The sequence below is a fragment of the Emydura macquarii genome, unplaced genomic scaffold (genome assembly GCF_026122565.2).
Source record: "Emydura macquarii macquarii isolate MOO-44397 ecotype Brisbane River unplaced genomic scaffold, CSIRO-AGI_Emac_v2 contig_1119, whole genome shotgun sequence".
In the NCBI taxonomy this organism is placed as follows: domain Eukaryota; kingdom Metazoa; phylum Chordata; order Testudines; family Chelidae; genus Emydura; species Emydura macquarii.
Window position 1 is genome coordinate 21,571,095 of NW_027131256.1, and position 26,510 is coordinate 21,597,604.

General features: G+C 44.6%; 1 protein-coding gene across 1 annotated transcript; it reads right to left on the reverse strand.

Annotated features, from left to right (window-relative positions):
* Positions 1-2,248: 2,248 nt before the first annotated feature.
* On the reverse strand, positions 2,249-25,351 carry POGLUT1 (protein O-glucosyltransferase 1). The gene is made up of 11 exons (XM_067546316.1): positions 25,138-25,351; positions 20,424-20,514; positions 19,693-19,836; positions 16,544-16,679; positions 13,812-13,933; positions 11,366-11,425; positions 9,323-9,422; positions 7,166-7,224; positions 6,217-6,384; positions 5,185-5,241; positions 2,249-4,307 (listed from the first exon to the last, which is right to left on the reverse strand). The coding sequence occupies exons 1-11, from the start codon at positions 25,331-25,333 to the stop codon at positions 4,151-4,153; spliced, it is 1,290 nt and encodes a 429-aa protein (XP_067402417.1). The 5' UTR covers positions 25,334-25,351; the 3' UTR covers positions 2,249-4,150.
* Between the last annotated feature and the right edge of the window lie 1,159 nt (positions 25,352-26,510).

The following is a 26,510-nucleotide window of genomic DNA, read 5'->3' on the forward strand; positions in this document are numbered from 1 at the left end:
GTCCTGTTTCTGCTTTTTGAGTGCCTGACTGAAAATTTTAGAAGTGAGGAGGAAAAACAAAAAGCTTTCATGATGGCCATGAAAACACATGCACAAGTTTTCCTTTGATTTACACTTTCTGCCAACAATGTTGTAGGGGGAAAAAATTACATGTACAAATATTTGTGGAAATCATCAATAACCTTGGAGCAAAAGTGTAGCTTTTATCTGAACAAATATTTTTGAAGATATTTTGGTAATACAGGCCCACTTTTATTACACATATAGTACCACTGGAACACAGCTGCCTCCAAAGTAGGACATGGTAGCCAGCACACGGTTCAACAGGAGGGAAATGGAACATATTAACCCTCACTTTTTCAAAAATTATTAGGGAATCTTTAATGTCTACATAGAGTGGAAAGGACCTTGGTTTGTAAGGTTTCATTGACCTCCCTTCCCAGTAAAAGGCAAGGAACTCCATTTATCTACTTCCAAAAGAGACAGGCCAGGATCAGTCCTATTGTGATTTGAATATATGGTTGAAGGAAATTGTGTTTCAATCCTGATGCCTAAGTCATTCCTGCTATTGCCTCTGCTTACAGTTCCTTACATTACAATTCTCAGTAGGATTAGATATTTTTAAAAATACAAGAAATGAAACCAAAGAAAGCTATGTTACTTCTTTCTGAAATCAAGAAAGTGTAATTCAGGGAAACCTTAACCATACTGTACCTAGAAATTGAAGAAATAATAGAGGGTGCTGTACTTCCTCCTGTACGTCACACTGTACAATCCAGAGCTGGTCCTGGTGTACTTTAGAGTTAATATCTTTTTTCTTCTTTTTAAATTCTGAATGGAAAATTAGTGCTGGTGCCCTAGAGATTGAAGTCATGCCCCACTTTTTATACCCATTCAAAATGCTGATGTAAAAGATAATTTTCCTGGCTCCTTGCTTTGACTATGTCATCCCTCTCTTTGTATCCCTCCATTGACTCACCCTTCTCCATCACAAGCATAAACTATATACCTTCACTTTCAAAGCCCTGCCCAGTCTATTGCCACCCTTTCATCATCTATGCTATTCAGTTGACTCCTGACTTTGCATTGCTAATGATGCCAGCCTTCATCACTCACTTGTTACATGCTTCATGCTTTCTACCATGCTGCCCTTCAAGGTTGGGAGGAGCTCCTCATAAACACCTACAATAACTCCTTGTTCTTCTTCAAATCCCTCCTTAAAACTCCACTTTGCCATGATGCCCACAAAGACTTGACAACAGTTAGCCAGCCGGTGTGCTAAGACCTCTGCCTATCATACTTATCAGTATTCCTTGGGCTCCCTCATCTCTGTCTGTATTCACCTGTTGTGTAAGCTCCATGGGACAGGCACTGTCTTTTTATTGTGTTTGTACAGCGCCTACCACAATGAGATCCTGGTCCTTAATTAGGACTCCTAAGCACAGCTGCTCTACAAATAATAGACTCACCAACTAGGGAAGTTTTAACACCCTGCTCCAAGTATGTGTACAAATGCTACTCTGGAGTGAGAAACCCCCCACCAGGGATGAAATGGGACTTAAGTCTCCTGCCAATGCAATCTTTGGCTTCTCTGGTGACTTGCAGCAAGGGGGCCAATTAGTCAAACCTGTTTTAGTGATGTGACTGCCTGTCTACGAGGAAATGAACTCAGTGCCACTGAACACTTACCAGGTGATACATTTTAATCTCTACCGATTTGGACAAGATTTGAACTAGTGACTGAAGGTACAGCTACACTTACGGTGGTGTGTACAGAGCAGACACTACACCTAGCTAGCATGGGTACAAACAGCAGTGCAGACGATGAGACACAGCTTAGCGTGCCCTCCACGCCTGACACCCAAGCAGTGCCTCCCGCGTCTACACTGCTATTCACAGTGAAAGACTCCGGCAGTGGGAAGGCAGCAGGGAAAGGCTCTGCTAGAGCCTTTTCCAATCACATGTAGGTACACCCCACAGTGACGAAGGTGGATGCAGTCTGCCTTTCACTTTAACAACACATGTAGTGCCTGTACTCTACATGCCCCCTTGTAGACATAGTTTTAGATGCTCCACTTCTCAATCCCATTCCCATGAGCTATCCATTTCCTCTAAAAACATCTCCCCAAAGAAAACAAATGGTAAGGCATGTATGTATTGCTACATTCTGTTGGGCAGAACAGCTGTTGACTGTCCAGATCCTTTATTACAACAGAATCATTCTTTTGATTGGGAAATAATTCGGCCAATAAAAAGGGTTGTTGATTTTTTTGTTTTTAATCCAAAAGCACTTCATTAAAAGCAAAAAGGGTTTAAAAATACAGTAGATAAATCTGCTTTATCATTTCAGATAATTCTGTCTCCACATTAAAACCCAGCATTCAAATCTTTACTGAAAATTTTGTTTCCAATATTACACAGTTCTGACTCCAAGTTTATTTTCATTTCTTGATTTAATTCTTTGATATGCTGAGTCAGCCCAGCCAATGGTCCTGTAATTGGTGCTCTGCACCAGAAATTGATGTTTGCTGGCCATGTCCAGTCCTTAATGCCCTGTACTGGAGCCTGGTGTTAGAGTATGTTTATATGAGAGAACTCTGCAGCACCCCAATCTGCCAGAAGTCAGAAAAATCAGGTCATGGCTTTTCTACTCCTCTGATTCAGTTGCCAAAGGAGGAGGAGGGGGTAAGCAGTTGCCTCCATCTTCCCTATGTCTCTCCCATCATCACCACACACCTGTAATCTACAAAGTACATGGCCAGCCAACAAGTCGCAGTGCTCACATGAGAGGCAAGAACCTCAAAAGAGAGCCCCCAGCAGCTGCTTACACTGTTCTTACACAGTCTTAGCACTTTACTTCACTCTGCAGCGAACCCACCAGACAACTAAGGAGCTATGCTGAAGGGCTCAAAAAGAAGCGCTTCAGTGACATCAAATCTTTCATATCCAAAGCCAATGTGCTGGGAATCAGGCAAGCTGATACTGTTAGTACAGCATATACATGGTATAGAAGGGGAGAGTCTCAACTCACAGAGATGGACAGTTCACAGCTTACATGGACAAGACATCCAATTTTTAAAATACAAGGTAAAAATGTCCAAAGGAATGCACAGACTAAAACCTCCATTCAGCTCTCCTTGGTCAGAAGACAGGTGGTCTTTATATAAGGTTTGAGATTATTTAGGACAAATACAAGGGAGGAGAGGAGTATCCCACCGGGTGGTATAGGCAGAGAACAATTGGGCATTACGATACGATTGTGCCTCTCATCTCAGGATCAAGAGCACCTTAAAAACATTCATTCATCACCACAACCCCTGTGTGAGGTAGGTAGTTCAGCTGTTCAAAGCTGTTTTTAGTGTTAGCATCTGGGTGCTTTACAGACTCAGGTAAATATACAACAAAAAATCAAATCCTAAGATACCCATAAAGGTAACCTAAAACCCCAACCATGGCTGCTGCTGACAGGAAACACCTGTACCCCAAAATGCCATCACACAATCACAATAACATTGGCAATTTGCCCAAAATAGGAGTATACTTATTTGGAGGGAGGCACAAGAGGGTTTAAATGACTTGCCTGAGGTCACATAGGGCCTGGGGCCTGATCCAAAGACCACTGAAGACTCCCCCTTACTGTAGTGGACTTTGGATCAGGCTTATAGTGAGTTAGAGACAGAGGTGGTAACAGACCCCAGGCGTCTTGAGTGCCAGTTCCCTGCTCTAAGCACTAGACTAAACTGCCTCATTGACTATACACGTCCTCTAGAAGTTTGGGTCTAGGTCATGTGATTCAGTTTCACTGTACAGGAACTGTTTTAAAGTAACAATAATGCGGCTTGCTGTAGCTGTAGAGCAGCGGTTTTCAACCTGTTTTTCATTTGTGGAGCCCTTTGGAAATTTTGACTGGAGTTTTGGACCCCTTTGGAAATCTATTGTCTGTATAATAGAGTTGAATTCTGTTCAGTCAGTTTTCAATCTAGGTCTTTCATGGATCCCTTAGACATAGTCTGCGGACCCCAGCTGAGAACCACTGCTTTGGCGTAATAATAAATCTAAGGGAAGAAGAGTAACAGAAGATACACTGGTCTTCGGATTTTCAGTGACCACCAGTCCCGGGCCTTCGGTTGGAAAGAGATCCACCACAGTTTTAAAGTTCTGTTTTCAAGTGTTTGGAGCCAATCTCATCATAGTTTTTCTTCCTCTTAACTTTGTAAGTCAAGGCTTTAGAGTATTCAGTCAGCAGAGTCTCCCAGTAACAAGAGACATCCTCCATCTGCAAGTGGTCTGTGATGAACTGGTGCCCCCTGGAGGCAAACAAAAATAAAGTGACAGCCCAAAGTCAAACTTTGTTCCTGTAAAATGAAAAATCCTTGGATTTAGCTTTTCTTATATATCAGTTTTCCCAGATTTTTTTTAAATGCAGAAACATGAGAATTTGGATGTACAGTGCTATATACTGTTTATTAATGATGTTAATCTGACACCTTTCATTACCACCAGCAGCTCTGAAGACTAATTATTCACAACACAGGTACAGCCTAGGGCAGTGGTGCCCAAACTGTTCTGGTCAGACTCCCCCTTACCAGCAATGGAATCTGTCCATCCTGCCTCCCCCATCTTTCTTGCACAACAGAGGCTCTTGGGCTGAAGGCAGTGCTGGGGGCAGAACTGGTGATGGGGACAAAGAGGGAATGAAGGCAGAGCTGGCCTGGTAATGGAGCAGGAAGCGGAGCTGGGGCTGGGAGCGGAGCCGGAGGCTGAGCTGGGGGCCATGGCCCAGGGACAGTGTGGGGGATGGATGGTGCTCCCTCCCTACCCCATGTGGGGGCTGCCCCAAGCCCCCTCAAACATTCCCCTATGTCCCCCCAAGGGGGTGCGCCCCACAATTTGGGGACTACTGGCCTAGGGAGTGGCACTGCAAGCTTCCCTACATTGCCCCACCAATGAGCCCTGTCTGGAAGCTACTGCCAGTGATGGAGGCGGCATTTTGGTGAAATGGACACAGTTCTGTTATCCTATTGCTCTGATCTCTCCACTCTTCCTGCTTTCACTGCTGAAGATAAATACATTGTGTGCTGTTAACACCAGGCTGTCCTTGACAGGTCTCTCTTTTGAACATTATATGGTAGAAAAAGTATTGGAGGATGGGTGTTTGACAATCAGGAAGAATACAGAATTTACCTCTCTGAAATGTCTTGTGCTATATCATCATTTTCCTTCACAAACTGCAACAGCTCCCTAAAATGAAAAAGAAAAATTGTTACTAAGTATTGGCTCAGTGCAGAATACAGCACACCTACCTAGAGCTTTGTGGCAGAAGTAGATTTGGGGATCCTAAAACCAAACACATGACTGGTACTGCTGCTTTAATAAACAAGCATAAACTTTCATACCAGCCCTGGGGGGGAAGAGGTCTGAATTCTAACAGCTGACAAATGTTTGGGACCATTAATGGCTAAGATGACTGCTTTCCTTTTTATTCTTCAAGTCAGAAATGCTGAGGGCTTGTCTCAATTTTTACTTCTAACCTTCTTGTTCAAGGTGTACTGAACATTGGATACATCCTCCTGGCACGGACCTCAGAACAGATATTACTAAAAAAGTAAGGCATAATTGAAAATACCCTCAATAATCTAACTGATGTTAGAAGAATGTCAACATATATTCTATGTCTCCAATGAGCCAAATAATACGTTCCTCTTCTACTCAGCTCTAAACCATTGGATATTAGGAAAAACTTTTTCATTAGGAGGGTGGTGAAGCACTGGAATGGGTTACCTAGAGAGGTGGTGGAATCTCCATCCTTAGAGGTTTTTAAAGCCCCAGCTTGACAAAGCCCCGGTTGGGATGATTTAGTTGGGGTTGGTCCTGCTTTGAGCAGGGGGTTGGACTAGATGACCTCCTGAGGTCCCTTGTAATCCTAATCTTCTATGATTAGCTGTATGACTAATATGCATTGAGGATTTTGTTTGTTTCTTTTACAAAGAAAGGAGAAAGACATATATACGTCTCCTCTGTCTAAGGGATCACCAAATATTCTTTCTGCTTTTGGTGCATTCACTACAAGGCAGAGCGTGGGTATTTGTCAATACAACCCAAGCCTGATCATAACTTGAAACCCATGGGTAGCACACAGCCCACAGCATGAAATACTCTGTGTAACACACATGGGATCACTGAGTCATTCTAAAAAAATCAGCTGTAGTCTCCTACCTGACATCAGAGAGGTCTGGTTTGACTGGGATGTAGTGAACCCAAGGCTTCAGTTGTGGGTAGAAGAACTCCAACCACTCTTCCCCTACATGAAAGACTAATGAGCCACACAAGAAAAGGTGTTTGAAACGGAAACTGGCTGCTACACCCCGGAAATTAAACAGGTATCTGTTTAAAAAAAAAAAAAAGAGAGAGAGAGAGAGAGAAATTTCAATTTCAACTAAACCCATAACTAAGGGTATTTTTTTAAATTGCTTTTTTGAAACTTTGGCTGCTTTTTAAAATCTCAAATGATAAGTGCCCTAACCCCAAATTAAAAATGTGTGAAAAGGCTAGGCTCTAACTAACTAAGTTTGCATTTTCCATCTCCCCTGCCTCTGATGTAAGAACTAGTGAGAAAGTGAAAACAGACACTTCACCTGCCAAAGTCAGATTTCAGGTTCCTTATTTCCCTGTTTACATTTGATGGCATCACTGACGTCTCCTATAACAGACCAAGAGCTGCATTTCTTATGCCATGGCGGTTAGCGAGATCAGCAACTGTAGAGAATCCTGAACTCAGAGTTTGGCAGGGAAATAAAAAGGAAAACCTAATTTCAAACATTTTTGTTAAAAACCACAAATAAATGCATTTTCAGTGAATTCATGTATTTATTAGTGGTTTAGGATCTAAGAAAGGCTTTTGTATTTAGTTTTCACAGAGCCCTTCAGTTCTCCTTTACATTCCAGACTTGGCCGACTCTTGAAACTGGCATTTAAAGAGGCCAAACTAAGCTCTCCCAAACCTTCAATTGAGTCCACATAGGTGCAGAGGACTGGCTGCCTGCATGGATTCAGTTGCAGGATTGGAGCCTTAAAAATCAAATGATGCACTAAAACAACCTAGAAATACAAACAATCAGACAAGATTTTAGCAGCCCCTGAACAGATTTATTGACCAAAACCTCACTTGTATTTGCAGTGATCGACTAGAGGAATTTCCTTTGCAGGTGGCTTCCCAAGAGTGTCCTTCAAGAAAAAGAGACTTTAAAAAATTAATTCAATATCATGTATTTTCTGATCACATTTTGTACTAGGTTTTTTTTTTCAACAAATCACAAATAAGGCTGAAGTCTCTAAAGCCTCCCTGGTCATAGGAAAACACTCCCAGTTCAGCTTCTAATTTCTTTAGCATCTTTGGGGGACTCTCTCATCTCTATCTGAGTAATGTTCTCCATACATTACAAACATTCTAAGAATAAGTCTCTTACTTCATGACTATAAAGAAGTTTGGGATTTACCAATTCATTTTCCTCATCACTGTGTGCACTGGAATTTGAAAGTGAATAATGCTGTGGAAAAGTAGTGTTGGCTTGACAGTTCCTGAAGACTAAAGTCCTCTACTTGCCCACAGAAGAAATACCAAAGTCAGCTGCAGCAAGAGCTTCCCCCACCACAGAGGAAGGGTTGCAACGTCCTGAGCAGATGCAGATAGCAAAAAGCTATGTTGGTCACTGACTCCCAGACCCCCATCTTCAGCAGACAGACACCCTCAATCACAGGGGCTAAAATAATCTTTGCCATTGTGTCTGGTTGCTTCCTCCAACAGAGCCGAAACCTCAGAGAACAACAATGGCTTAAAATCAAGCAGAGAAGACTCAGTCCTCTGTCCCCTGAACAGCCTGTTCTGCTACCACAGTCTGAATCTGAGCAATTGTCTTTGCAGATTGACAAGAATTTTCCTCACTGATAATGAAATGCTCCGGTCCAGCCTCCTAGAAGCTGCAGGGGCAAAATGCCCTCAGGGGGTCAGATCTTTCTTCTCAGAATGCAGAAAGTTGTTATGGGCAACAGTACCTCCATCTCCACAGCCCACATGTGTGGAGTCCCACAAGCTCTACCCTCCCCTCCCCACTGCTATTCAGCACCTATATGAAACCCTGGGGGACTGGTCAGGTAACCTGGGCTGAAGTGCCAGTCGTTTCCCAATAACAGCACCCCACTCTACATCAAACGTGCGCAGCACAGTCTCCCAGATTTCTCAATGCCTAGCCAAAAGCAGCACCTGGATAAAGGACAGCTGGCTAAAACCAAACCCAGGGAAGAATGAGCTAATGCTGGTAGAAGAGGGAAGCACTTCAAAGAACTTGCCTCCATAATGGCCTCCTCCTCTCTAGAGGGCACCTGCCCTCAGATTGTTAAGTCAGTCTCTAGCATTGGGGTCCATTGGGACAGGTTAAGGCTACTGGATGCTCAAATAATCAAAAGGGCAAAAGATAAAAAGAAGTTGGTGCTCTTTTCTATCAAACACAGAATTGGCTACTGCAATCCATGACCTCCTGGCTTGGTTATTGCAACTCTAGGACTGAAGCCACCCACCCTGGGAAAGCTCTAAGTGATATAAAACACAGGAACCCCCCAGTAGCATCACTGGTCACCCTGAACACATCCCTCCAGCACTCCACTCTCTCTATTCAGTAGGGAGCGCCTGCAGAGTCCACTTCAAACTCCTTTCCCTGATATTCAAAGCCCTCTGTTGGACTGACCCCAGCTACGTGCGAGAGTACCTCTCTGTCTGCGACTATGAGCTCCCACAACAGCTACAACCCACCACAACAATGAAACTATCAGCCACCAGGGAGAGGTTCACAAGGGCAAGAGATAGAACTTCACAGGACTTGTGCTACACTATGGAACGGACACCTGAAAGAGACAGGAATGACCCTGGCTCTTACTGAATTCAGAGCTATATGGAAAACTCATCTGTCTGATGCCACTTTCTCTCACGCAAATGCACGCGTGCACACACACTCACAAAATACAAGAAGCTCATCAAGTTATTTATCCTAGATTGGGAAAAAAGAAGGCTTGTTACTTATTTTTAAACACTTGTGAGGTACTCAGAGACTGAGGTGATGGGGCCATGCAAGTACCTACATTAGACAGATACAGCCATCAGATGGCAACAATCTGAACTCATGACCTAGAAGCAGCTTAACTAGTGATGTAGCCTCCATAATATTATCTCAGTCTCCTAAGAAGCAATCTTTACATAAAGAACTTGAAATTGTCCTTTTTAAACTATTGTTTCCTAGGCTACTTATCCAGTTGGCTCGTTAGTGGTTACTTTTTCAGATTTCCAGGCCTGGTTTTTAGTGTACTCAGCATCCACGAGTTCTGGGTTCTCTCGAGATAGAAGAATGAGGGGATCCCTCTCGGGGCTTGTTCTGCAACAGAAACAACATTCAAATCAGTCAGTGCCATTCTGCATGTCTCTAACTCTGCACGTCTGAATGACAGCCAACCAACAATGGGATTCAAGACAGAAACACCTCCTGGTCTCTATCAGATTGGCTCTTGTGTGGCTTGAAGGCAACATGGCTAAGGATACGTCCACACTGACGGCGGCAAAGTCGCCGCCATCAGATCGACCTATCTGGATCGATTAAGCGGTCAGTGTAGACCCGCTAAGTCGAGCCGGAAGTCGACACTGGTAAACCACCCCCTCAAATGGCGCAGTGTGGTGAAGATGCCACACAGAAGGGAAGCACAGCAGTTGACGGGAGTTACGCAAGCTACTCTGTGTAGCTTGCGTAACTCCCGTTGACTGCCGCCAAAGCACCAGGTAGGTGTAGACCAGGGCTAAGTGCCTGCTCACAATATCTGTAAGAGGGAGGACACAGTGGGGGAAGAGGGCAGGGGAGGGAGCAGTGGGGTAGGTGCAATGGAATAACTTTAAGTGATATTTCCTTATCCCATGTAGTTTTAAGTGGTATATTCTTTAAACATTATTCAGAACAAATCAGCAAAAAAGCTATTTTCTTTTGATCTAATCCTGAGAGGTGCTGACGACCCTCAATTTATATCTAAATCACAGAGTTAAGAGATGTTTAGCATCTTTTGGGATTAGGCCCTTTGTTAGGAGTAAATTTAACATGCGACCCGTACACAAGGGTGTGACACTTGAATGAAATCTTCATTCTCTTTGCCTCTTGAATACACTAATGATAATCGCACCTTATCAGGTCTGTATTTTTAACTGCCCAACCTAAACAATAGTACAGAGAGAACTAGAGGGCCCTTATAACACCATAGTGATTTTACCATGGGAGAGTAAGGGGAAAAAAACCTTCCTATCATTCAGGTCTCATTGCTGTAAGGATACCTGCTGATTCACTGAAGAGCACTGCTGCAGAGAACTACACAATAAAGCATATAGATACCCAAAAAGGAGCTACAAGGATACCACACAAACCTTCCATGCATATCAAAGTACCTGCAGTTCCCATTGCAAAGGAAGCAAAATACAGAACAACAAAGAGTCCTTATTCAAACCAGCTTATTAATTAAAAAATCATTGCACACCCATCATCACTATTGTTATATGTATATCTTATTACAGTAAATTACTTGGAAATGGCAGCTAAAACATAGCATGAGAGATGAGATGATGATGTACAATGTGATGGACCCATTTCCTTATTAAAAACATATTTTGGTTACATGTTTTGTTTAGTACTGGAAAGACCAAATTTCACAAGCTCAGAGGGCTGACACTGCAAAGCACTGCCACTGAGAGCAAGCCTCCCAGTCCAGGGAGACAGACTCTGGGGCTGGGGCTAGCACGGTAAAAAATGGCTCCACTAATGGCCACAATGGCCACCACTGCTATTTTTATCATGCTATAGTGTAAGCCTATTTATCTGGGCTGGAAGGCTCGCTTCCCGCCACAGTGCTGACATACCCCTAAATGAATTCCCATGCAGCTCCGCCCCTGCATCTCAAGCCAAACACATTTTGCTTTCTTGCTGATTGAACCAGAAACTAGTAATTGTGCCAAACTTGGTCAGGTACTTTTCTTCTGAAGTGGACAGAAATAGCAATGGCCACATGGTGGAGAGGGGCTGGGGATGGAACAAACAAATATTTGCTGTGAAGCACTATTTCCCTTTGCATGGTATTTACAATATCACCTACACTTAGCGTAGGAAATGTCATGGCACTGCAAATACTGCTTTCTAAATGACACTGCTGGGTCAAGAAATACTTAAAGGTCCCCAGAAATAAAAAGCTAGTGTATCTTTTCCTCAGCCTTATTTTGGTCTTAATTAAACAAGCACTGTTCACAGCTATATTTCTAGAATATCCCGGAGTTGGAAAATGCTCTCACCTGGACCCTCGAAAATATCCTTTGGAGATTTTTTTCTTCCATGGCCATTTTTCTGCAGATCTGAAAACATTTTTTTTTAAATATGTGGTAATAAATAATTTAACACAAGCATGAAAAAGTGTTATCAGTTTCTGCAGGATGGTCACATTTAATTATTCTTGAGGTTTGATGGGAACCAATTCTTTCATCAGAGCAGAAAACATCTCAGCTAAGCCCAACAATATATGTCTTTCCCACAGATGGTAGCTCTCTAGCCAAGATGTTATAAGGACACTGTCAAGGTAACATTCTATACACATAAAAACAAACTCTGTCTTGCCTGTGTTATCAGTGACACTGTAAATTACTGAAACTTAAATCATTTAAAAACATTAGTTCCAATTTCACTACTTATGCTGCTGCTTTACTTTTTTTGCATTTCACTGAGCATAGATCATGCAAATCAACTGGGAAGTTTCTAGGCAATTTCACTTCCTACTTCTCTTATACATGCAAATTCTTAACACTGCAGATTAATGTTTGCACCAACAACCTTCATTTTAAATTTAAACAAATCACTGAACCATTAAAAAACCAAAATAAAGTTTACACATAATGCATGTGTGCATCTATGTGTATGTTCATACACCCATCAATACACGTGCATGACAGAATTGTTATTCCACAGGATTAGTTTTTGTAACCCTTGCCCTCTCTTCCCCAATCTCTTCCCCACTGTTTGTTGCTCTCGCTTGTTGTACCTTGTCTAAAAGATAGGCCCCAATCTTGCAATCAGAGTCAGCAGGCAGACCTTAGCACACGCAGGGAACCCCTATGAAGTCACTGGGGCTCCATATGGGTGGGAGGATCTGCTTGCATGGGTCTGATGGTAAATTTTTTACGGTGAAAAGCCATTTTTAAAAAAATCATGCCATGAGGTACCTGGTGTAGTTCTATGCTCGAGAAATAATGATTTCTTTTTTTAATGGTCCTTCACAATTTTTTTTAAACCTGTATTTTGGGCCTCAACTACTGCCTTGGGAATTCAAGCAGGGAAACATTGAACACTGTGGTCTGGTGCTAATAGATCTTTGCTTCAGAATGCTTTGCTTCCTATAGCGTTCCTATATTTGCTCACCTTCCAATAACGTAAGGGCAAGTCTACACTACAAAATTAAGTTGGTCTAAGTTATGTTGACCTACAGCCACCACAGTAATTAAATCACTTTTGCACGTCCACATGACTCTTTGTGTTGGCGGCGCACATCCTCACCGGGAGCACTTGCGCCGATTTAACTGTCAGTGTGAGGCATTGTGGGATGGCTTCTGAAAGGCAGCAACAGTCGATGTAAGCAACGCAGTGTCTACACTGACACTGCGTCGACCTCGGCGCTAGACCTCTCACGGAACTGGAGTTATTAAGTCATGGTACTAGGTGAGTTACATCGGTGGGAGCTAGATTTGAATGTAGACATTTACAGAGTTAGGTCGACATAAGCTGCCTTATGTCGACCTAACTCTGTAGTGTAGACCAGACCTAAAGTGCTGCTCTCTGAAGGAGTCCAACCCTTAGACTGACAAAAGAATCTCATGGGCAAATGAAAAATATAAACTTCTCCTGTCTTACTAATCAGCCTTAGTCCAATGGTGACTCTGGTCCCTCAGGGTACGTCTACACTGCAATTAGACACACACGGCTGGTCCATGCCAGCTGACTCAGGTTCACGGGACTGGTGCTGTGGGGGGGTTTAATTGCGATGTAGATATTCCGGCTTGGGGTGCACCCCGAATGCTGGGAACCTTGCAGGGTCTTAGAGCTTGGGCTCCAGCCCAAGCCCGGACGTCTACACTGCAATTAAACAGCGCTGCAGCCCTGCACAGGCCAGCCATGGGTTTTTAATTGCAGGGTAGAGCAGCTTCTGTCTCTTCTCCTGTGTAAAAACAGGCCCCTAGTGGAGGCAGATATATTGGCTCATCTTCCTTTTCTCCAGTTGCTTTCACAGATATCACAATCATTCCTGCAGTGAAGGAGCCTGGGCTCCCACAGAAGCAGCTAGAAACAAAGAAAAATCAGCACCACGTGTCAGACTCATGCTAGATCTCAGCAGACCAAGCTTAAGAATGGCTGCCTTATTGGCCTATCCTGCACCACTGACTTTAATGGTGCAGGACTGGGCCCCTGACGCATGAAAAATGAGTGCATTGTGTGAAGACAAGTAAGCCTATTATTTCCTATTGCTGCAGCACCTGGAGTTTCCTTGGAGGTCTCCTATCCAATCGCTCAACCTCATTTAGCTTCCAAGAGCCAGTAGACCAGAGCACAAAATGATTTGGCTTCAGGAAAATAGACCAAACAGGCTCAGAAGATATTGTCACCATGTTGCATTAATGCTAGGAGGTGCTCTTGTATAGTTACACTGAGCTGTTTCTTTTATATTAAAAAAACCTCCCCTCTCCTGTACCGTACCTTCGGAGGTCCTCTCTCATTAGGTCCCAGCGCCCAAGACCTGTGGGGTAAATTGGCCAAACAGCAGGTCCCCCTTCCCAAAATGTCCAGGCAGGATACATGATATCATAGTACTCAGAAGTCTTAAAAACAAGAAAATCATATTCAAACCTTCTGTGGAGAGAGCTATTATGGGACATCTCGGTAGATCAAACTCTGTCCAGATAAAGAGGGCCCATTTTCAGGAATTTTGTAAATACTGTCAAACAAATCCGGCTGGGCACAAAGATAGCAGCAGGTACACAAGTGGTCTTGCATTTAACTAAGTTTCACCCTCACTATTAAGGAGAGGAGCAGTTGAGTTTTGTTTAAAAAAACAAACAAACAAACAAACAAACAAACACAAAAAGGTATTTAGCCTGTCGACATGATAGGGACTATTCCTTGTAACTAGCCTGAACGTAAGCTTCCTGCCCAGCTAGTGTTGAACAAGCCGTTCTTGGGACTTACCTGGCCTTTTTCTGGTGCTTGGGGGAAAAGCAACATTTTCAAACTTGTGGGGAAAGTTTTGTTTTGGGAGAAGAACCAATCAAATGACTTATCATCCATCCCACTAGCAATCTAGGAGTACTGTCCTTGTGATACATGCCCAACAACTAAGGAGCCTGGTTTTGTGTGTGTATGTATTCAAGGGGAAAGATGTGCTGTATGATTTGGCGGACAGTCAAACCAAGTATCATCAGGCCAGGGCTAACACCAGACGCTTTAGAGGAAGGGGGAAAGAGACCCATCATGCACTTGATTAGTTGTGCAATGCTCTACATGAAGAAAAATATCCTTCCTAACCACTAGTGACCAGTTAATACCCTGAAGCATGGCTTTGATTACCTTTTTAAAAGATATGTATAGCTATAAATGTTATTATTGGTTACAAAATAGGAGGTACAGTTATGACCATTTCCTGCCACACTTTTCCATTCAGGCTGCTCATGGCTTCTCTTTAATCCACTTCAGACCTCCTAGGGATCATCCTACAATTCACCATAAGGACACAATCCCTTAAGTGATGCCACTTAAATTCACTAGCAAAATGGTCCCTATCAGAATTGAGCATCCGACAGTCTATCAGCACTTCCCCAATGGTACTGTATTGGCATTTATACTACACCCCACACTCCCCCCGGTATCTGAGCAGCTGGTTCCATGTGCCACATTCCATTTGAAATAAAGACAGAACTTCAGTAAACTCCCATCATTTTTCACAGGTGTGATGTAATCATGAGGCTACAGTTCACTGGCTCATAGCTGTGAGAAAAAGCCATGGTTACTTTTCTAGACCATTAACCAAGAGGACTGTAATATGCAAATTAACTCAAAGCAACCGTATGGTGATTGGCTGGGTTTTAAGAGAGGCCACAAGCCCGCTCCCTTAACAGTGTTCTTAAAAACCACACCGTAATTGTATCAAAGATCTAAGAGCTGGTAATGAACCACAGGGATACAGGCATGCAAGTCCAGAGATGGTACACATCACCCTGTTGTCAGGCAGATTAGACACTTCTCTGGAATATGAGCTCGTGAGGGAGTCATTCCCTTCAACAAATTTCTAATTCCTTGTGCTGGAGAGCTAGAAGAAGAAAGTCTATAAATATGAAGAGCAAAAAACCCCAGGTTTTCTGTCTGACAAAAAAGGGTAATTTTGACTCAGAGCCTTTGGGCGTTGAAAAAAGAAAGTACATTGTGGCAAACCCCCTCTTCTCCACTTAAAAATTCCTGTGTTCCATTAGGAAAGGAATTTATACCCCCATCTATTTATACCCACTCTTGTGGCTGCAATGAACTAGAACAGTGGTTCCCAACCTGTGACCTGGGGGCCAAAAGTGGCCCGCGGCTCCCCTCCTGCTGGCTGCAGAAGGGAGCCGCTGCCAAAGGACCCAGGCAGAGCGTGTTGCTGCAGGGCTACAAGACCGGTGCAGGCTCCTTGCTGCAGCCAAAGGGACGGGAGATCAGTGCTCCTTCCCTCCCCCCGGCTGTAGCAGGGAGCACGGCAAATGCTCTGCCTGGGTCCCTAGGTGCTGGGATCCCTGCTGGAGCCAGAGGGAGGGGATCACTGATCTCCCATCCCCCTGGCTGCAGAAGGGACCCACTGCCTAGGGACCCAGGTGGAGCGCACGGGGCTACTGGACACATGCAGTTTTCCCTGCTGCAGCCAGGGGGACAGAAGATCAGTGAGGAGGCAACCTCTTTGCTGAACTCCTTTCATCTGGCTGCACAGGGGGAGAGAGGGGGGAAAGCTGTTGGTGGAGCAGCCAAGACCCACCATGCTTTGAGGAGAGGGACAGGACTCTAAAAATCAGTGCTTTCCGGTTTGGCCTGCACTTAGCAGGTCACCCACCATGACTTAGCTTGCTTCCAGGCCATGTGCTTCAATGTGAAGTGACAGTCACTCATCTACACTAGTGCTTTGACTGTTAGTGTGTGACATACTGAGAGTAATTTGTATGTGTAAAATAGTGAATGTAAAAATGAGCACAGTAGCATCAATATGTTTACTTTGAATATGTAGTGATTTGTAGTCCTTAATGGCGTATACGTCAATATGTTTTTTTATTAGTTACACTGGTAGCCCTTCAGGGTTGTAAAAATGATATTTATGGCCCTCGAGCCAAAAAAGATTGGGCACCACTGGACTAGAGGATGAAATGCAGGTCACAGTGTCCTCCAGTGTCACAAAGGTGCCTGTGTACTCTCACCTTACTGAAGGAGAATACTGGGATGACTGGCTTCATCCACTTGGGGACCTGGGGGTAATCTCGCACATTGATCACCATCTCCATGTCTGGGAGGCGGCCAATGATCTCCAAAATGAAATGCTCGACCCCGCTACATCTGCAGAGAATTGACATACAACAAAAAGCCATGAGCAGAAGGCAGCACCCTGGTGTCACCAGGCCTTCGCTCCACCTGCCCTCTCCCGCACGCCACGCCCCCCTCCCCCTCCCAGTTACTGTTCTGAAAGGGTAGAGCTGAAGAAGGCAGAAAAGAAAAGCTACAAGGGGCAACGAAGTTGGAGGACGCAAATATTGAAGTATGAGATGGCCAGGTTTGGGGTAGTTAGAAACAAAGACAGTGAGGTAATTAGTGCCTCATCTTCTCCATGAACCACTGAGATTCTTCTGTCCAGTGGTACTCCTGCCTGCTGGCTGGGTTTTTCTATATATATAATAGACATTTACATAGTATCTTTCCTCAGAAATCCCCAGAAGCTCTAAACTAAGTGCACAATCTGTAGATACAGAAATCACTCCACCCACCATTGAAATTCAGGGAGGCAACGTAATAACTGTTTCAGACTGCACCTCACTACCCAGCTGCTTAGCACAGGAAATCAAGACTACCGCCTCCAAGTGAAACTGACTGGGGAAGCTAGGGAGGCAGAACCTAATTGTAATCACCCAGGAACATTCCTACCCCTGCGGGAAAAAATGCCCTGGGATTGTTTATGACGATAAGTGGTCAATACCTTAGCTTAAAGTCTCATTTGAAAGATGCCATTTCGAGCAGGACATCAGGCTGGAGCAGGCTCTATGGGGACTTAAAAGTGGAGTGGCACCAACCGAATCATCAATGCCACTTCCTAAAGAACTTGGGCTTTTACAAGAATCTCCCATCCGAGAACTGACCTAACCCAAGTTTGGCTCCTGAGATGACAGCTCAACATGTGGTGATAGGAAAACTTGGATATCAGAACAATGTAAGTGTTAAGTAGACTCAGAGCTTGTTAATTTGAATATTTCTCCTTGCCCCCTTTGCTCCTTGCCTCTTTTTTTTTTTTTTTTTTGTGAGCGGGTGGAGGGGAAGTGGATAAAAGGACAACTCTTCATAAGAATACACTGTACAGGCTATGAATGTACATATATTCCTAACAACTGACTTCCTGAAATGAACATTCCTTTCTCAGAAAATGTAATGGCATAGTCCTTATTTAGCATTCAAGCCCATCATAGAAGAGAACTTCATCTAATGAGTAACTGGAGAAGCCACAAGCACAATGCAACAGATCAGAAGAGAACAACCACATATAGTAACACCGCTAAAGGGATTTCTCCTAAGTGGGAAGAATAGGCCAGTAGGCTGTGCACTAGCAGAAGACACTCCAGTTTAATTCCTGGAGCCAATCCTTTATTCTCAAGCACCTAAGCAGGGAAGGACTCCTCATCTGTTACTTTCTAGGTTGGCAAAGGCCAGGAGCAAGCATCTCAGGTCACTTTGCAGCAGAGTGGAAGGATTTAAATCAAGACAATGTAATTAACTGATTTAAATCATAAGCGTTTTATTTTTTAAAACAAAACTTTATTTAAATCAGGTTGAGATTCTGTAAAACTAACTTGAAAATTTGAGCTATTGCAACTTCACATTAATACGTACAATGAACTAGATGAAAAATGCTGGGTTTTTAAAAATGCTGCTACTGTTAGGACACCATTTTTGAATTGTACAAAATTGCCATAAGCAAAAAACCTCAAAATATTGAAAATTAAGACTCTTATCCTGCAAAAACTTATGCAGGTGTGTAACTTTAGTCTCATAAATAGTCCTACTGACTTCCATTACTCATATATTTGAAGTTTAGCACACGCGTAGAAGTTTGCTCTATCATAGTGATGTTCCTTCAGTGGAGAGAGTTGGATGCAGATGCCTCAGAGGCTAAAACTATATTTTCATTAAAAACTTTTCTCTTAGAATCAATTTTGTATTGAAGTGACAAAGATTTTGACACTATGTGAAGAATGAAAAGCTACACTATTTATACTTTCAGTACATTAACAAACTTATTGTGCACGTTTTAATATACACAAATGAAAAGTTTCAAAAATAGAAAGAGAATTTCTCTAAACCGAGATTTACGGTGGGATTTTCAAAAGCACCTCAGTGACTTGGAGAGCACACGTCCCAGTAACTTCAAATGGCAAACCCCTAATGGAGGAGTCCAGTTTGGTCAAAACAGTTCAAGCTTTCTTAACTTTTGGAACTGCAATCTATAGAAAGGTTGAGAGGATGTTACTGAGGCCGTGGACTTGTTTTTTTCAGCTTAGATGAGCATTTTAATCGTGGAATCTCCTTAGCAGAAAAAAAATGTATGTAAAATCTGAAATTCGACTAACAGTTAAGAAATGAATTAAAGAAACAATTGCAAAACAAATCTGTTTTAGTGATTAAAGACTATTAAATGGGAAAAAAGTCAAAAACTAGCAATGCGTTACAAAGAGACAATTTTTTAAAAAATCATGACTAAAAACAAAAAATACATTTCTGAATTTTTTTTAACTGGGATCTTTCACCCACCCTGCTTTACAGTAAGCCTTCCTGGTTAACTGAGGAGTAGCACTGAGGGACTGTGAAGGCATCTGCATCCACCCCTCTCCACTAAAGGAACGTCACTACAATAGAGGGTAAAAATACAGGGAAAATGAATGAGAATCTTCTCTATGGATCCTCTCAATCCATTGAACAAAAGTTATCTTCCCACACTATAAATGTAGACTGGGTACAGTCACTAGCCCTCTCTGACCCTCAACCTAATCTGGATCCACGTTGGATCCTGAATTTGCAATAATGAAAATTATCTCCTTCAACCAACCTTGTGCCCCACAAAAACATAAGTCAGCCTTCTCTGGGATTTGGTAAGCTACGCTAACCCCTTGTGCAAAGAAATGTGATTTTAACATTTTTTTCTTTGTCCGACTAATTCCAGTGTATAGATTTCAATCCAGAACATGCTTCATCAGGACCTTGCCTCACAGTGGGATTAAGATCTGTCAAACATAATGATCACATGGCCGGTTCTGGCATAATTTTTATTTCCCTCTGGGATGGATGAGATTTTCTGCATTGTTCTCACCTAGCAGGGAACATGCAGTCATGCTCACGGTATAACTTGTTCTTGATGATCTGGTAGTGCGTCCCAAGCTTTCGGCTAACCACATTGGACAGCAGCTCTTTGGAGATGTCTCCTTGAAAGGGAGCCAAGTCCTGCTCCCTAACACTGAGAAAGAAAAGACACCACCTGTCATTAGATACATTAGGGAAGATATTACACTCCCAATTCTCATGTTTCCTAATTTTACTCTTACGACTTTCTTTTCTTCCAAGAACTCCACTCTGTAAGCTGCACATTTTGACTCTTCCTTCTTCTTCCAGTGTCTTCATTTAAAAGCATGGTACTGTTTAGAGAGGTATCAGATAAACATCACCGGAGACTAAACCCCTTATCCATGGGCCTGTTACTGCACAGGAAGCAGCAGTGCCTGTTTCCCAGTGCTGCAATCCTGCTCTGGAGGGGCCATCAGCAGGGGGGCAAAAGGAGAGTTTAGACTATGGCCCAGTCAGTCATCTGCTTTACTGCCAACACTGCCAACAAGGAGGACAATTAGGAGGGTAGCTTGTGTGCGTGGACATCCCTCCTCTAAGAAACAGCATGAACCAATAACTAATTTTTCTGGAAGGCCATCAGTAGAGTTTCCTTTTTTAACACTAGTTTTCCCTCCTTACACCTCACCCATCAATGCATGGCAAGAGTATTCCCGCTAGTGCCAGAGGGTCCATCAAGCAACTAATGAAGCCTACCCTCACCTTTGATAGCAGCTGCAATTCTCCCTTATACACGGCCTGTAGCCCTCCACTGCTCTGTCAATCTGGTCAGTGAAATGTTTCCAATTTGCACCTGGAAGAAAGAAGGAAGAAAAAGACAATATAGGACATCCATTATATTATTGCAGCAACTATCAAGAGATTAATGGGACTTCCAGTCCCTGAAAGCCAGCTGGTATAATGACAGCAATGGTGCATGTCGAACCCGCAGCCCACTTCTGTACTATTCTTATCCCTGTGTCTAACACATTATATGGTGGTGCCATCTCTAGATGTGAGTGGGAGTGGAATCTCTATGTTTATTCAAACCGTGACTTCGCCATTGAAACGGTCAGCAAGAGGATGTTGTAAGGTCTGAGGCCTTGTTTTTTTTTTTGGCTAAGCTTAGGCTTTGTTCTTGGGCTAAGCAGTAGCAGCCATATCAGGAGAGGCAGCAGCCATAAGCTAAGTATCAGGTAATCATATCTTCATATTCCTGAAATTACCTCAAAACAATATAATATCAGGCTGTTAAGAAGGTGCTATTGTCCTAATGGTACCTACCACCACCAGATAAAGAAACAAATCTTAAGATGCTTAAAGAAAACTTTGTTTGATAGCATTCTGCCTGGCTAGGAATCACTTATCAATAGTCGTGATTATAAAATTTACACTTCTTATTGTTTTGTCTGTATGGTACCCACTTCTCTATATGCTGTATACAGACTAACACGGCTACCCCTCTGGAACACTTCTCTATTGTTTATCTGAATGATTTCTGTATCGTTCTTTGACTGTTTCTGTCCATTGCATAACTAAGATAACTAAGTGTGATCAGTTAAGGTGGTCAGGTATGATTGGTTGAAGAATTATTTTGCAATATTTTAGGATTGGTCAAAGAATTATTTTGTAATATGATTGGATAAGTTATAGCTAAGCAGGACTCAAGTTTCACTATAAAAACTAGGGTCCAAGAGGGAGACCAGCTAGAAGAAGAAAAGGGAACAAGAAGAATAAGAAGTAAAGATCTGAAGGAAGGAGAATCCACCACCAAGACACCGCCCAAGATCAGAGCTGCTAAAATCTTCTGCACGACCGAGATGTGCAGCAACCAGAACCCAGACGAGACTGACCTAGCCTGGCCAACAGGGAAAGTCTGCATGCCTGATCAGGATTGGTGAGCATAGCATTGTACGTTTAGCATGTGTACTATGTTTGGTAATTGTTAATAAATAAACTTTAAGGTTATTAGTGAGTCTTACATAGTAAAAGATCACTGGTAAAAGATCCTGCAAATCCACAGTAGTATACACCCGAAGCCCTACAAATTTGGGAAAGGGTGTGGGTACTTATATTAACCAGGTTAGTTTCACCCCGAGCCTCACGAACTGGGTATGGGTGACCCTGAGCCCTAGAGTGTGAATTGAGTAAAGGTAAGTGCCTTTCCCCCAGAGCCTTACGGACTGGGAAAAGGTGGGGGTGCCTAAATTAACCAGGTTACGCCTGGAGCCCTATGGATGGGAAAAGATGGGGTGCCCTAGTGTGTGGGTAACAATGTCAGATGTGACAGTGATTCTTCTAATGTGGATTTCTCAATCCAGACTGAGAAAACAGACTCAACTCACATAAGCCACCGAACAGGCTTTAGGTAGCAATGACTCTGGTTGCTGCTAGAGATCTGGATTTGAACCTGTGGCTTAAAGGAAAGTATTTTACTTGCACATGCTATCTAATTATAACACGATCCAATGGGTGGAAATTGAAGATAGACAAATTCAGATTGGAGATAAGATATAATTTTTTAACAGTCAGAGAAAATTAACAACCAGAACAATTTTACCAAGGGTTGTGGTGGATTCTCCATCACTGACAATTTTTAAATCAAGATGGAATGTTTTTCTAAAAGATCTGTACTAAGAATTATAGTGGAGAAGTTCTATGGCCTGTGTGACACAGGTGATCAGACGAGATGATCACAATGGTCCCTTCTGGCTTTGGAATCTATTAAATCAACTCTCATTTAATTCTTTCCCTCCTCTAAGAGGGACAGAAAGAAAGCTCAGTGATGTCTATCCCTTATTCTACTAAGTACCAAATTTTGGATTCTTGTCATGGCATTGTTCTTACTCACCCAAACAGCTAGATGAAGGGACATATGCGATGTAGGTGCTATACATTATGAGTACTACTTCCAAGCAACTGATAAACATGCACAGAGCCATCTCAAGAAGCAGCACTCTGAACTAGCTGGGCTACTCTTCTATTGCAACTGTAAAATCTCTCTGTCACAAGGTTGGCTAGCCTTTTAAAGGTGATGAGGCTCATCCCGACTTGCATCTAGTTTTCCACCTCCCAGGTGATGGGTTTAGGTTTGACTGGTGATTGAGTCACAGGATGGTTGGTAGCCTGAGGTGAGGCTTCATATAAGAGGAAATCTAATTTCTCAGGAATGAGATATCAAGAGTATGGGCAGGTCTTTTCAGAGATGCCTAAAGTGAGCTGGCTGGCATAGTTACCCTGCTTATAGAAGTCTGGGGAGCTGAGGCCTGATGCAAGGGTAAAGAGTAGACACAGACTTCCAAGGAGGCTCCTGTGGGGGTATCCAGAGTAAACTCAGGGTCAGAGAAGCAGCTCCTCACATCAGCTAGATCAGGGTTTCTCAAACTTTTTTTCTGAGACCCCCTTTGAAAATATTTCAGGCTGTGACAGCCCCCCCATGCCATGCCACCCACACCCCTATGCCATAGTAACCTTACTTCTTCTGCACTGCTGCTGGGAACAGCACTGCCTTCAGAACACCTGGACAGCAGCTGCTGCTCTTCGGCCACCCATATCTGAAGGGCTCTGGCTGAAAGCCATACCCAGGGCTGACAGCCACAGCATGCATGGGGGCTGACAACTCACAACCCCTTGAGGGGTCCCAAACTCCAGTTTGAGAACCCCTGAGCTAGATAGACAGGCCTGGTTGGAGCTACTTGCAGTGAGGGGCAGTGGCAAAACTCTTAAGAGGGAAATAGGAATCCAGGAGAGGCATAATGAAGTGGTGAGCTTGAAGAAGAGTCTGGCTTTGAATTAAACTATTTTATGCCCATAAATCAGACCCCAGAGTGGTGAGTAACTCAAAAGTATTAGTTGTGGAAGTTTCCTTGATGGGGGAATAAGAGAAACTGAGGCTGCAGTAGGGACTGACAATGGATGAAGAAAGACCTTGTGCTCCTATGCAATATACAGCCATCTCCAGTCTGTCTGATCTTTCAGGCTAACCAAAGTTGAGTGGTTAGCACTTGGATTTTCCTTGGAAGTTTCTTGTCCAGAAGAGTATTGCCAACTCTGTGGGTGGCAGCCTTCAAAGTGAGTATAAAAGCAATCCCCAAGCATGGTGCTATGTAACAACATGTCACCTCCAACTACTTCATTGAGGGTGCAGGGAGAAAATGGTCCTAACGATTTGTAAGGATCCTATGGTATATTCTCTATACTTATAAAGAGTTAAGTCTGTGTTTCAGATAAAAGGCAGGTTGGGCGATTTAACATTCATCTACTTCAGTTCCACTCGTTTCATTTGGATAGAGGAGCATTCAGACCCTGTCCTAAATTCTCCTTTAGTGGTACTGAACAACTGCCATGTTCCACTTCAGATGACTGCACTTCAGGGGCAGGTGAAGTGATGGATTTATAGACAGTGTGCAAAAGTATCTTGGGAGACTTCAGGTGCTGTGAATAGGCTCTATACCTCATACTTTTTATACCGCAGGAAGACCCAGAGACCCCATCATGATGGTGCTATACAGTAAATGACTATCCCGGTCCAAAGAGCTTACACTGCTATTAAATAACGCAGGTAGCCAGCCCCCTCTTTCCACCAGCAAAAGACCTGCATCTAGAAGCCGGGGTCTGAATTCTTCTTTAATGACAACTTGGTTTACCGCAAGAAGATTCTGATTTTACATGATCAGGAAGTACTTAATAGGATCTCGGAAAAAGCCCAGGCAGGTGAGAGAGGTGCAGAAAAACTAGGGATGCTAAACCTGACTAACAGTGATCATACAGAAACAAGGCTGTCTCTGGGGCACCCCTTCCACTGCCTCGTGGGCACCTCGGTTGTACAGTGTATCTTAAGGACGACACGAGTTAAGTGCACCACGGGTTCACGGCTCCTCTCGCAGCCCGAGTGTGTTGTACACACCAAGCGAGCCTCACCAAAGCAAAGCACAGTCCCAGCCCTGTCCCACGGGGGTTAATCTGTACAGCCCGGGCCGCAGCAAAGGCGGCATCTCGGCTGAGTGACGACGACGAAGAGCCCACACGGGACTCGGGAGTAGCGCGGCTGGGCCCGCCAGCAGGAGGGGATAAGGGCCGAGATGCAAGGGGGGCCCGGAGCAGCGGCGGCGGAGCCCGAATCCCTCCACCCCCCGCGGGAGGAGGGAGGCGAGACAAAGCTAGGGCTCGGGATGCAGGAGAGGGGGCTGGGAGAAGGCAAGATCGCAGCTCCGGGCAAGGAAGAGCATGCAGCTGAATGAATGAGCGAGAGCCAGCAGGGAGAGCTGGAGGCTGCTGCAGGCAAAGCTGGGCAGGGTCACACACGGGGGCTCTGGGAGCCGGTGCTGCCGTGCATTGGATGGAAGGGGGCGGGCGGGACGGTGGGGGACATCCCGCGCTCCCTCCCTGACAGCAGCCTCTGCTCAGCGCCGCCGCCCCGACCGCCGCAGCCTCTCACCGGCTGCCTCGCTGCTCCCCGGGCTGAGAAGAACCAGCTGGGACACGGCAGCCGCCCGCAGCGCCCAGGCCACCAGCAGCCCCATCGTGCAGCACGGCGCGGACACAGGACCGAGCCGCCGCGCGCTGGTCCCGCTCACCGCGCCTGCGCACAACGCGCACCCGGCCGCGGCCGGCCCTGTCCCACTACGTTCCATCAGGCCGGCGAATTCGGGGGGGGGGGGAATGTCAGAGGAGTTGGGGGGCGGGGAAGCGCCCCGCACAAAGATGGCCGCCGCCGCTGCCTCGATCGAGTCAGTTCCACCCCGGCCCCGTCGCTGCTGCGGGGCGCAGCATCCGGGAAAGAGACTCGCGTAGGCTTATGGGAGTTGTAGATGATTGGCGCCCTTTTCGGCCCGGGCCCGAGCCCGAGCCCGAGCCCGAGCGGGCTTTCCCGCCACCCCGGGGTAGAGACCGAGACGCTGAGCGGCGGCGGCGAGCGGGCTCCTCATGGGGCTGGTGACGGCCTCTCCCTCGCTCGTTGTCTCCGGGCGCTGCGACCAGCCCTGCGGGCTTGGGTGTGTGCCGCGGGCGTGTGATGGGGTGTGAATGTGACGCCACCTGGGGGGGTGGGAATTGCCCTGCCCCCGCATAGGTCAGGGGAGGAGCTGAAGGATTTTGAAGCCAAGTCTCAGCAATGCCTGCACAGGGCTGCCCGCCCCTGCCGGGGCTTCCCCGGAGCGGGGCCCTGCAACACACTGCCCAGTTTCACTTCCTGTGTCAAGGAGTCGGACTGGGGTGGGGGTTAGCCTCTTATCCGCGCCTCAGCGAGGGAGAGACTTGCTGGTGCTAAGCCGGGTGACTGACAGCTCCCTGACGCCCCCAGTCTGTCAGGTGCCCAAACAACCTCTGCAGGGCTTTGCCAGCTCCCAGCTTTGCCTTGCAAGTTAATACTTAACTGGACACAAATCAGACATAAAAATAATAACATCCATAAACCAGTCGGAGAACACTTCAGTCTCCCAGAACACTCTGTCACTGACTTGAAAGTTGCCATACTCCTACAAAAAAAACTTCAAAAACAGACTTCAAAGAGAAACTGCTGCGCTTGAAATCATCTGCAAACTTGACACAATCAAACTGGGTCTGAATCCGGACTTGGAATGTTTATCTTTATACAAGAAGTAATTGCCACTGTTCACACATTCTCACCTCCTAATCAATGGTTGTGAATAGGCCTCAACTACTCTAACTGAATGGACTTTGCTTTCATCCACCTTCCCCATTGTTGTTACTTCCCTTGGATATGTATATATATGCCTCCTATGTGATTTCTATTCCTTACAGCTGACAAAGTGGGTTACAGCCCACGAAAGCTTATGCCTGCAGAAATTA